At 38.9% G+C, this 11,426-nt stretch overlaps 1 protein-coding gene across 1 annotated transcript in view; it reads left to right on the plus strand.

Moving 5' to 3' along the window:
- The window catches only part of L2hgdh (L-2-hydroxyglutarate dehydrogenase), a 46,757-nt gene that overhangs the window by 1,192 nt on the left and 34,139 nt on the right, over positions 1 to 11,426 (plus strand). Inside the window, exons 2-3 of the mRNA XM_005376827.1 lie at positions 4,990 to 5,105; positions 5,765 to 5,916. Coding sequence (XP_005376884.1) covers positions 4,990 to 5,105; positions 5,765 to 5,916 — 268 coding nt within the window. The remainder of the gene's footprint in view (positions 1 to 4,989; positions 5,106 to 5,764; positions 5,917 to 11,426) is intronic.

Here is an 11,426-nt window from a genome sequence, read left to right on the forward strand (position 1 = left end):
GGGATTAAATATTGGTGTTTGAAAAGTTGACTGTGGCACTCAGTGAATTGGAAAGGGATCGGAGTGAGACACTAGTAATAAATTCCTGAGATTCCTTGTGCGGTATGTAGATAATTCTTTTGGGAATCTTAAGGGGAAAAAAAAAGTACGTCTAGGAGAAGCTTTGTTTATACTTTTTATTTTCAAATAAATACAAATCCATAGTAAGTTGTAAAAAGAGAAGTTTTGTGTGCCCTTGGCCTCATTCACCCCAAGGATACCTTGGTACAAAAACAGAAAATTTGCTATTGGCACAATCCACAGACCTTGTTAAGATTTCATCAGTTTTACATACACTCATTTGTGTGTATGGTTCTATTCAGTGTAATCATGTGTTAATTTTTGTAACCACCCCCTCAGTTAAAACACAGAATGGGCCTGGGGATATAGCTCAGCAGCACAAGCGCCTGCCTGGCAAGCGCAAGGTCCTGAGTTCGATTCCTGGTACCCCCCACACACCAAAAAAAAGATACAGAAATGTTCTGCTGACACAGGTAACCCTTGTGTTAACCTATCCCTGCCTCTCCACCCTTCCTAACCTTTGGTAGCCACTAATCCTTTCTCCATTACTATAACTTTGTCATTTTGAGAATGCTATACACGTGGAATACAACATGTAACCTTTTAAGATTGATTTTTTTTCACACAGCTAATGCCCTTGAGATCAGTCCAAAGTGTTCGCAGTATTGGTAGCGGAATTACATTTTTCATTGTTGAACAGCATTCTATGGTATAGGTGTATCGCAATTTGTTTAACCTTCCATCAGTTGAAGGACATCTGGGACTATTTCTGATTTTTAGGTATTAAGAATGCAAGCTGCTATGAACACTCATGTACAGATTTTGGTGTGAGCACAGGCTTTCATAAATACCCAAGGATGTGGTTGCTTAATCATGTACTAAATGCATGTGCTGTTTTGTGGGGTTTTTTTTAAAAAGAAAGTTACTTTCCTAGCAAGTTGGGTGTGGTGGCGCACGCCTGTAATCCCAGCACTCAGGAGGCTGAGGCAGGAGAATCCTTGCGAGTTCGAGACCAGCCTGGGCTACAAAGTGAGCTCAAGGCCAGCCTGAACTGCATAGTGAGACCCTGTGTCAAAAAGACAAAAACAGAAAGAAACTTACTTTCCAGAGTGGCTGTACTGTTTTACATTTCCACCAGCGATGTGTAAGTGATCCGGTTCCTCCTCATCCTCACCAGTCTGTGGTGCTACTTTTTTGTAGCCGTCTGCTAGAGGCATAGCGATTGCTCATTGCAGTTCTAATTTGCATTTCCTTAATACAGCAGAGTTTAAACAATGGAGCACCTAATGGTGTTGGTCATATTTTCCTGTACTTATTTGCCATCTGTAGATAAAATATTTGTTTATATCTTTGCCCATTTTCTAAATGATTGTATGAGATATGATCAAAATATATGGTGAATGTTTAAATTTTTAAAAAGTTTATTACAGAAAAAGATGCATTGCTACTAATTCCCCTCCAGATACTCCTGCTCACTTCAAATACGCTTATCCCAGCATTCTTGCCAATGTGTCTATATTATGATAAGTTGTGTTTTTTTGTTGTTTTTTTGTTTTTGGTCTTTTTGAGACAGGGTCTCGCTATGCAGTTCAGCCTGGCCTTGAGCTCACTTTGTAGCCCTGGGTGGTTTTTTTTTTTTTGTCTTTTTGAGACAGGGTCTTGCTATGCAGTTCAAGCTGACCTTGAGCTCACTTTGTAGCTCAGGCTGGTCTTGAACTCGCAATGATTCTCCTGCCTCAGCCTCCCTGCCTCAGCCTCCCAAGTGCTGGGATTACAGGCATGCGCCACCACACCCGGGTTATAATAAGTTTTTTTAAAAATGTAAACATTCACATATCTCTTGATTACTCCTTGCAGTTAGCTTGGCCCCTTTGTTTTGAGAGTTCTTTACATGTTGTAGGTATGAGTGCTTGGTCAGATATATAGCTGCAAGTATTTTGTCCCAGTCTGTTGATTTTCTTAAAGTCCTATTTATCATTTTTTCCCTTTCTAGGGCATGCTTTTGGTGTCAATACTAAGCCCCAAAGATTTTATCACATTTTCTGAATAATGGGTATAAAATTTATTGTTAATTTTATTTCATTACAGTAATAGAGGTTGGGTGTGTCTTTAAAGAGGCCTTTAGAAATAACATTGAAGCTGGGGAGGCCAGCCTGGGCTACAAAGTGAGTGCAAGGCAAGCCTGAACTGCATGACAAAAGCTTGTCTCAAAAAAAAAAAAGAAAAGAAAAGAAATAACATTGAAATACTTACAGATGAAGTAATCTGATGTTTCCTTTGCATTAGAATATGAGTGGGTGAAATAGGTGGGGTATAGAAGAAGCAAGATTTGCAAGAGTTGATGATGGTTTAACTTAGGTGATGTATATGCAGGAGTTTGTTGTATTAGTCTGTACATCTTTGTGTATGTGTGAAGTTTTTCATGATTAAATCTTTTAAAAGTTATCCGTTAAACTGCTTATTGGTGTAGGTTTGAGATTAAGTGAATTGTGGAGAGAAATGCCCCCTTCAGCCTGAAGATGTCCCCAGTGTTCACCTGGGACTTGTCCTGAGCCCTTCCTCCTGTAGTGGATACTTGAGGGTTTGTCCTTCAGTCTGTGGAGCAGATGTCAATAATTGCACGTTACTTTATAGAAGAGGGATTCTTCAGATTTAAGGAGGAGTAAAGAATGACACATGTGGTTGAAAAAACATACTCAGTATGATAATTTTATGTTTAAAAATAGTTTATTGATGGTTATAATCTGCAAAGACAAGAGCCAAGGTAAAATTTTTTGTATGGAAGGCAGCAACGAAGTAGTGACTCTCAGTGGAGAGTCTACTTCACCAAAAGGCAACTGACCAGAGGCAGCAAGGAAATCAAGACGTAGGAGTCAAGACTGCTCCAGCAAAGGCGAGGGTTATGCTGCTTTTTTAAGAAAATGAGGCTTGAAAGCCAATCAACGGATCATAGCTACACTTGAAAGTAAAAAGAGTTTGAAAGTTCTGTCTCTTTCTGAAACACACACATCCCTCTTCCTTTTGTGGACTTACTTGTTCTTATGGGACAGTAAACCTGTTAGAGCTTTCAGTGATAAAAACGAAATAAAACAAAACCAAAAAAACAAACCAGCCTGCTGCAGCACGCATGCCATAGGTTTGCCAGCACTGCTACAGGAAATATGTGTGTATGTATGTATGTATGTATATATCTCGTGCTGGGGATCAAACCACAGATTTTTTTTTTCCCCATCTTTTTGAGACAGGGTTTCACTGTGCAGTTCAGGCTGGCCTTGAACTCACTTTGTAGCCCACGCTGGCCTCAAACTTAGGGCTGTCCTCCTGCCTCACCCTCTTAAGTGCTGGGATTACGGGTGTGTACCACCATGCCCAGCCTCTTCTGGAATTTTTTTTTTTTTTTTGGTTTTTTTCCCGTACCAGAAATCAAATCACGACCTTGCACTTGCCAGGCAGGCCCTGTGCCGCTGAGCTAAATCCCTAGCCCTTCTTCTGAAATTCTTAAAAGCCAAGTTTTTTAGATTGCATAATGGATCTGATTATTGTGAAAGTTATGTAAGGCACAATGGTTAATAAATTAGTGACAGTAACTACAGAGGAATGTGAGTGCTTTACCTCTTACCTAGGGTAGCATATTTTTTTAAAACCTATTTAAAGCCGTGGACTTTCATGTATACTCTGATCATACTAACAATTTTCCAATTGACCACTGCAAACATTTGCCAGTAACTATGATTAATGTAGTGGGGCGAGAACCCTATTTCACTTATGCTGCTTTTTAAAATACCTTTCTTGGTGTTTTTGTTTGGTTTGGTTTGGTTTGGTTTGGTTTTTGGTTTTTTTCCAGTACTGGGAATCAAACTCACGACTTTGTGCTTGCCAGGCAGGTGCTGTGCCGCTGAGCTAAATCAAATCCCAGCCCCTAAAATACCTTCCTTAATTGCGCTCATTGTTCATTTATCCAGCTATCTAAAGGTGCTGCAGGGGAGAAGCACCTGTTGTCTGCCAACTGAAGGCTCTTCCTGTCCAAACTATGATGCTGGCACCAAAGGAGGGAACTTTGCGCACTTGACCACCAAATTAACTTAAGGTGCAGGATTTGCTTTATCAAGCTCACATGTTGGTCCCTAGCTGTTTGGGAGCTGTTGCTAGTACCAAATGTAGCCATAGACAAGGTAACACTTGCAGTCAAATTAATGTACTTCTACTAAGGATTTTGAAATTTAAACCTCAAGCACTGTAAAGGATCTAACCTGATACTTTCTTGCTACTGTCCCTGTAAGACAGATTTTAATCAGGTAAATGTGTTGTATTAGGAGGCCAGTGCTAACGGTCATCTTTTAAGCTTCTTTCTGTAGAATTAGATATATACTATTTATAATTTATACCATTTATAATTTTAGAAACAGTTGTATAATTGGTGTTTCTTATGGCTACGATTGCAGATTTGTGCATGTTCTGGACCAGTGTTCTTAAGGTTTGATGATCTCACTATTTCCTTCTCAACAGGGGGAAAAAAATATATATATAAATTCTGACACACTCAAGTGTTCTTAATATGTTAGCCTATCCTCAAGAATACTACATTTGAATTTTAAAGGATAGTGTAAAGCGATAGTTTTAAAGTGTGATGCTTAACATAAAGCAACTAGTGATGTCTGTGGCCCAGTGGATGCTATAGAGACACGGTACAGGCTTGGCTACCAGCCATCGTCCCTGCCTCTGGGCCGTCCCCAATTAACTGAGCAGCAGTGCATGTAACTTTTAAAGGTTCATTTCTGAAACCACATAGCACAAAGCCCAGTGCATACTTGATTTTAATTATTACACCTTAGTAATTTAATTGTCCATTGGTGATGCAAATTATACACGTGACATTTGGTGGGATCTCCCGTAAACATGCAGCTCTTTAAAGATCACTTTCTCTTACAGCTCATTTGACATAGTCGTTGTGGGCGGTGGAATTGTGGGGCTTGCCTCTGCCAGAGCACTCATCCTGCGACATCCTGCACTTTCCGTTGGCCTCCTGGAAAAGGAGAAAGATTTAGGTATGTATGTTGTCGGCGGTGCTTTTCTGGTTTGCTTGGGCACTAGCTCCTTTTGTCAGTTCTGACCAGTCATGCAGTACTTTCTTTAGTATCTTATTTTGGGTTCTCCTGAAAGCCGAGCAGGGACAAGGACTTGGGTGCGGGTGATTTATGTGACCGTGATCCAAGCAGGCAGGAAGGAGTGAGTGGATGGGAGAGTAAGACAGGGAAGGAGGACACGCCATGTGAGGATGTATTGTTAGCGCTGCTGCTGGGGGCTCGGTTCCATTGTGACCTGTGAGGAACGGTGCAGTGTTTCCCAGGATTGAGCTCAGGTATCCATCAGCTCCTGTCTCTCTTGACTGATTATTTTCTTTACAGTGTTGAAACTTCCCTCCAAAAGATAGAAAAGGCCCCGGGTCAGGGTATGGAGATCCTCGTGGGCCCTTGAAGTGGTTTGCTGGGTAAAAAGAGGTGCTTTTGTAATCCAGAGTTGCAGCTGGAATCAGAGATGGGTGGGAGCGTTGTGACTTGGATGCAGGGAAAGCTGCAGTGGAAGTTCCCAGCGGTCTGAGTAAACTCAGTCAGGGTCTGATTGCTCCAGCTGCAATTGCTCTCTCACCTCTTAGGTTTTGTATGAGTCATGTAGTTTCTCTTACCCTGTTTTTCTTGTTCTATAGCTGTTCACCAGACTGGACATAACAGTGGTGTCATACATAGTGGAATTTATTATAAACCTGAATCCCTGAAAGCTAAATTATGTGTACAAGGTGCCACTCTCATCTATGAGTATTGTAACCAAAAGGGAATTTCCTACAAGCAATGTGGCAAGGTACGGCATTTTATTTGGGACTTGACTAATTTATAACTAGCATTTTTAAAATCTGTTACTGGGGATTGAACCCAGGGTCTTTCCACTGAGCTAGGTCTCTAGCCCTTTTTATTTTTTATTTTGAGACAGGTTCTCACTAAGTTTTCCAGACTGGATAGGAACTTGCCATCCTCCTGCCTCAGCTTCCCAGAGTGGTGGGATTACAGGCAAGGGCCTCCATGGCTGGCTTATAACTAGCATTTTCTTACTGATGTTTAATTTTGAATTTTTAAAAAATCTGTTATCTTCTGCTTTTGTATCTACATAATTTGTGAAATCTTTTATTAGGGAACAAAAACCCAAGATGACGTGACTTCATGTTACTGGAAAAATAATGCTATTGATACATAATTCATACTTTTAAAGTGGGTAATTCACTTTTTAGTATATTCACAATTCAGTTTTTGGTATATTTGCAAACATCACCACTATCTAATTTTAGGATTTTCTAATCCCCAGGAAAGAAACCAGTTAGCAGTCACCACACCCCCTTTTCCATCTCCCCTGGCCCTCTAGCAACTACCAATATATTTTCTGCCCTTATAAATTTGACTATTTTATATACTTTATATAAATAGAGTCATATCAAAGTGTCTTTTCATGTGGTCTCTTGTGACTGGTTTCTTTAGCTTAGCATAATGTTTTCAAAGCTCATCCATCTATTAACATAAATCACTACTTCATTCCTTTTGGTGGCATAGTAAAATTCCATTGTATGGATATTCCACATCTGTTCACTGGTTGATAGGCATTTCAGTGCTTTTGTATTATGAATAGTGCTATGGACATGTATGTAGAAGTTTTTATGGGAACATGCTTTCATTTCTCATCAATATGTACCTAGAAGTGGAACTATGAGGTTGTATGGAAACCCTGTCTTTAACATTTTGAATAACTGCCAAGATGCTTCATTATGTTGCATTTCTACCAGTAATTAATAAGAATTCAAGTTTCTCCATATCATCATCAACACCTGTTGTCTAGTATTAACCATTGTACTAGTAGTATCTAGTATTCGCCAGTCTACTACATATGCAGTTGTAACTCATTTTTTATTTGCATTTGCCTAATGATTAATGACAAAACATCTTTTCTTTTTAGTTTATTTTTAATTGACAAAGAAAAATTATGTATATCATGTAGAACATGTACATGTGAATATGTACATGATAACCTGATTATGTACACAATAATATAGCCATTGCGGAATTACTACATTTAGCTAGCAAACCTATGTACCACCTCACATATTTATCTGTTTTTATGCTGAAAACACTTAAAATCTCTCTTAACATCTGTAAGGATACAATACATTGGCCAGGAGCAGTGGCGTACGACTGTATCCCAGCCCCTTGGGAGGCTAAGGCAGAAGGACTGCAAATTCAAAGCCACCCTGGACAACTTAGCAAGACCCTGTCTCAGAATTAAAAGGAAAAGGGCTGAGGATAGAGCACCCATGGCTTCCGTCCCAGTACCACACATACATTGTCAGTAATTATAGTCACCATACTGCACAGTGGCTGTCCTGAGTTTACTACCCTGTCTGACAGATTTTGTGTTCTTTAACCATCATCTCTCCAATCTCCATCCACTCCTACTACCCACTAGTAACCATCATTCCGCTCTGCATTTATTAACTGAGTTTTTTTTAGATTCCACATACAAGTTAAAACATGCTATTCAACATAACATCCTTGAGGTTCATTTTTGTTGCTACACATGACAGAATTTCCTTCTTTTAAGCTGAATAGTATCCCATTGTATACGTTTACTACATTTTCTTTATTTGTCTACTGATAGACACTTAGGTTGATTCCATGTCTCGGCTGTTGTAAACAGTGCTGCTAGTGAATAGGTGTCTCTCTGACATACTGATTTCATCTAGTTGTATGTCCAGTTGTGGGCTTGCTCTGTCTATTTTAAGTATCTTTTCTTATTGGCCATTCATGTAGCTTCTTTAGAGAAATGTGTGTGCAAACCTTTCACTCATTTTTAAATTGGGCTGTATGTTGTTTCATTGTTGAGTGGTATATACTCTGTGTATTCTGGGTACAGGGTATAGTAATCCCCTCTTATCCTCAAGGGATACATTTCCAGACTCTCCCTGAAATTCTGGAAACATCTAATAACCCTGAACCCAACCTATACTGTGATATTTCCTATGCATACATCCTAGTGATAAAGTTTAATGTAAAAACTAGTCATAGTGACAGATGAGCAACAATAAGTAATGAAAAGGAACCGTTATAACAATGTATGTTAATGAAAGTTATGTGCTATGGTCTCTTTTTTTGTTGTTGTTTTTTTGTTTTTTTGTTTTTCTCCGGTACCAGGAACCGAACTCATGACCTTGCACTTGCCAGGCAGGCGCTTTTGCCACTGAGCTAAATCCCCAGCCCCTCTCTCAAACATTGTACTGTTCTGTACTTGCCCCTCTTGTGATGATGTCACGTGATGCTTTCTAGCCTCACTACTCCTGTACTTTGGGGCCATTGTTAAGTCAAGTCGGGATCACTTGAGCACTCACAGTGCAGCAGTGTGGTCAATCTGATATCTGCAGTGGCTACAAAATGACAAACGGTGGGCAGTGCGTACAACCTGGGGATGCTGGACAGAGGGGTGATTCCTGTCCCAGGCGAGATGGCGTGGAACACTGCAGGATTTCACAGTGCTACTCAGATTGGCATGCAAGTTAAATTTTATGAAGTGTGTATTTCTGGAATTTTTCATTTAGTATTTTTGGACTGTGGTTGACTGTAGGTAAAAATCACACAATTGTGAATAAGTGAGTACTACTGTATCACCTTATGATGTAACTTGGAATATTTTATTACTTTATGCAACTTCTCTCTCCCTCCTCTTAACCCCCTCACTCTCTCCTTCTCCCTCATTTTTGAGATAGGATCTCAATATGTAGTTCAGGCTGGCCTGGAACTTGCTGTGTAGCTGTTATGGCTTGTATCTAGATGGCCCCCCAAAGCTTCATGCAGTCATAGGTGGGGCTTTTGGAGGTGGCTATAGCTATGGTGTATGATTCTGGGGTCAAGGATGTGGTGCTGGGATTGATTCACGGTGCGATGCTGGGATTAAGGGTGTGAGTGGTACCCGCCCTAAGGATGGGTAGTTTGGATATTTAAAATATAAAAGATAGAAAGAGGGCTGCTATTTCTTGCTTCTTGCTACTGCTACTTGTCTTCTGTGCCTGCTGTGTGATGCCCCTCTGCCATTCCACCCTGCCTTGGAGCCAGCCAGTTATGGACTGAAACTTCTACAAACTGTGAGCTACATGAACCTTTCCTCCTTTAACTTTTTTTTTGGTATGGGGAATCGAACTCAGGACCTTGTGCTTGCCCTGCAGGTGTTTGTGCCACTAAGGTAGATCCCCGGCCCTCCTCCTTTAGCTTTGAGTATTGGGTATTTTGTCTCAGCGACAGAAAAGTATTGAGTGCTGAGATTATAGGCAGGCACCAAAATCCCTGCTTGTTTACTTTCATGATGGTGTCCTTTGATGCAGTAAAGTTTTTAATTGATAAAAGTCCAATTTATTTTTCTTTTGTTGTTTATGCTTCTAGTATTATATCTAAGAAATCATTACCTAATACTAGATCATATATATTTGCTTCTGTGTTTCCTTCTAAGAATTTTATAACTTTAGATCTTACATTGAAATCTGTGATCACTTCGGAATTCATTTTAGTACATGGTGTGAGGAAGGGGTCTAATGTCATTCTTTTCAATGTAGATACCTAGTTGTATTAACATTATTTATTAGAAAGACTATTCTTTCTAGGTTGTTTTTGGTACCCTTAGAAAATCATTTGAGCATAAATATTTATGAATTATCATCTTCCATTGACATATATTTGTCTTTATACCATTTCAGGAAATGAATCCTGCAACTTTATTCTTCCTTTTCAAGATTCTTTTAGCTACTCTGATACTATCCCATTTCCAGATGAACTATGGGGACAGTTTGTCAGTTTCTCCAAAAAGGTAGCTGGGTTTAGGTTAGGGATTGTGTTGAATCTATAGGTCAATTTAGAGACTATTGCCATTTTAACAGTATTAAATCTTGCAATCTGTGAGCACAGGATTTCTTTCATTTATTTACATCTTTGATTTCTTTTGAAAATGTTTTATAGTTTTCAGTGTATAAAGTTTGTCTCCCCTTGTTAAAGTTACTCCTCAATACTTTGTTGTTATTGGTGCTTTTGTGAGGGGAATTGCCTTCCTAAATTTACTTTTGATTATTCATTCTTAATGTGTAGAATATCTTTGATTTTATACATTGGTTTTTTTTTTTTTTAATCTGAAGCTTTGCTGCTTATTTAGGAGTTCTGAGTGTATGAGTGTGTGCAGAGTGTACACTCAGACACTCAGAACACTCAGTGTGTTCTGAGTGTCTGAGTGTATGAGAGTGTATGAGTGTGTGTCTCTGTGTGTGTGTGTATTTCTTAGGCTTTCCTACGTGCAGGATCATGTTATCTACAAAATAAATTAGTTCTGTTTCTTTCTTAATTTGGATGTATTCATTTATTTGGCTTGCCTCATTTCCATGGATAGGACCTCCAGTACAGTATTGGGTAGAAGTAGTAAAAATGGATATTCTTGAGGTGTTTCTTAGGGAGAAAGCAGTCCTTCACCCTTAAATATGATGCTGACAGTAGTTTATTTGTTTGTTTTTTAGATTCCTTTTTTTCAGAATAAGGAAGTTCCTTTCTTTTCCTAGCTTGTAGACTGATGGGTTTGTTGTTGGTTTGTTCTATTTTTAAATCATGCAAAGGTTTTGGATTTTTTTTCTGTTGAGACCGTCCTGTGGTGTTTGTCCTTTATTCTGTTAGTGTGATGTATTACATTGATTTTCTTTTGAGCATTAAACTGATTATCCCTTCCTGTAGTGAATCCCAGTTGGTCATCACATATAATCCTTTTTATATACACTGTTGCATGCAGTTTTAATATTTTGCTCATGATTTTCACATCAATATTTCTAAGGAAGGGCCAACAGCATAGCTCAGTAGTAGAATGAGCATGTAGCATGTGCAAAGCCCTGGGTTCAATGTGTGTGTGTGTGTGTGTGTGTGTGTGTGTGTGTGTGTGTGTTAATTTATAAGAAATATTGGTCTGCAGTTTGTTTTTGTCTGGGTTTCATATCAGGATTATATTGGCCTCATAGAATTAGTTGAGGAAATGATTCTTTTCTGTTTTTTGGAAGCATTTATAAGAATTGATATTGTTTTTTAAACATTTGGTAGCATTTGTAGTAGTCTTTTGATGCCTGTGTTTTTCTTCATGGGACATTTTCAAGCTCTTTGTTTTAGGTCTATTCAGATTTTCTTTTTGAGTCACCTTCAGAATTTGTGTCTTTCTAAGAACTTTTTAACTTCATCTAGATTATTTTAATTATTGGCATACAGCTGTTTATAACATTCCCTATAAGTCTTATTTCTGTAAGGTGGGTAACTATGTCT

The sequence above is a fragment of the Chinchilla lanigera genome, unplaced genomic scaffold, assembly GCF_000276665.1.
Source record: "Chinchilla lanigera isolate Chin_1 unplaced genomic scaffold, ChiLan1.0 scaffold00008, whole genome shotgun sequence".
In the NCBI taxonomy this organism is placed as follows: domain Eukaryota; kingdom Metazoa; phylum Chordata; class Mammalia; order Rodentia; family Chinchillidae; genus Chinchilla; species Chinchilla lanigera.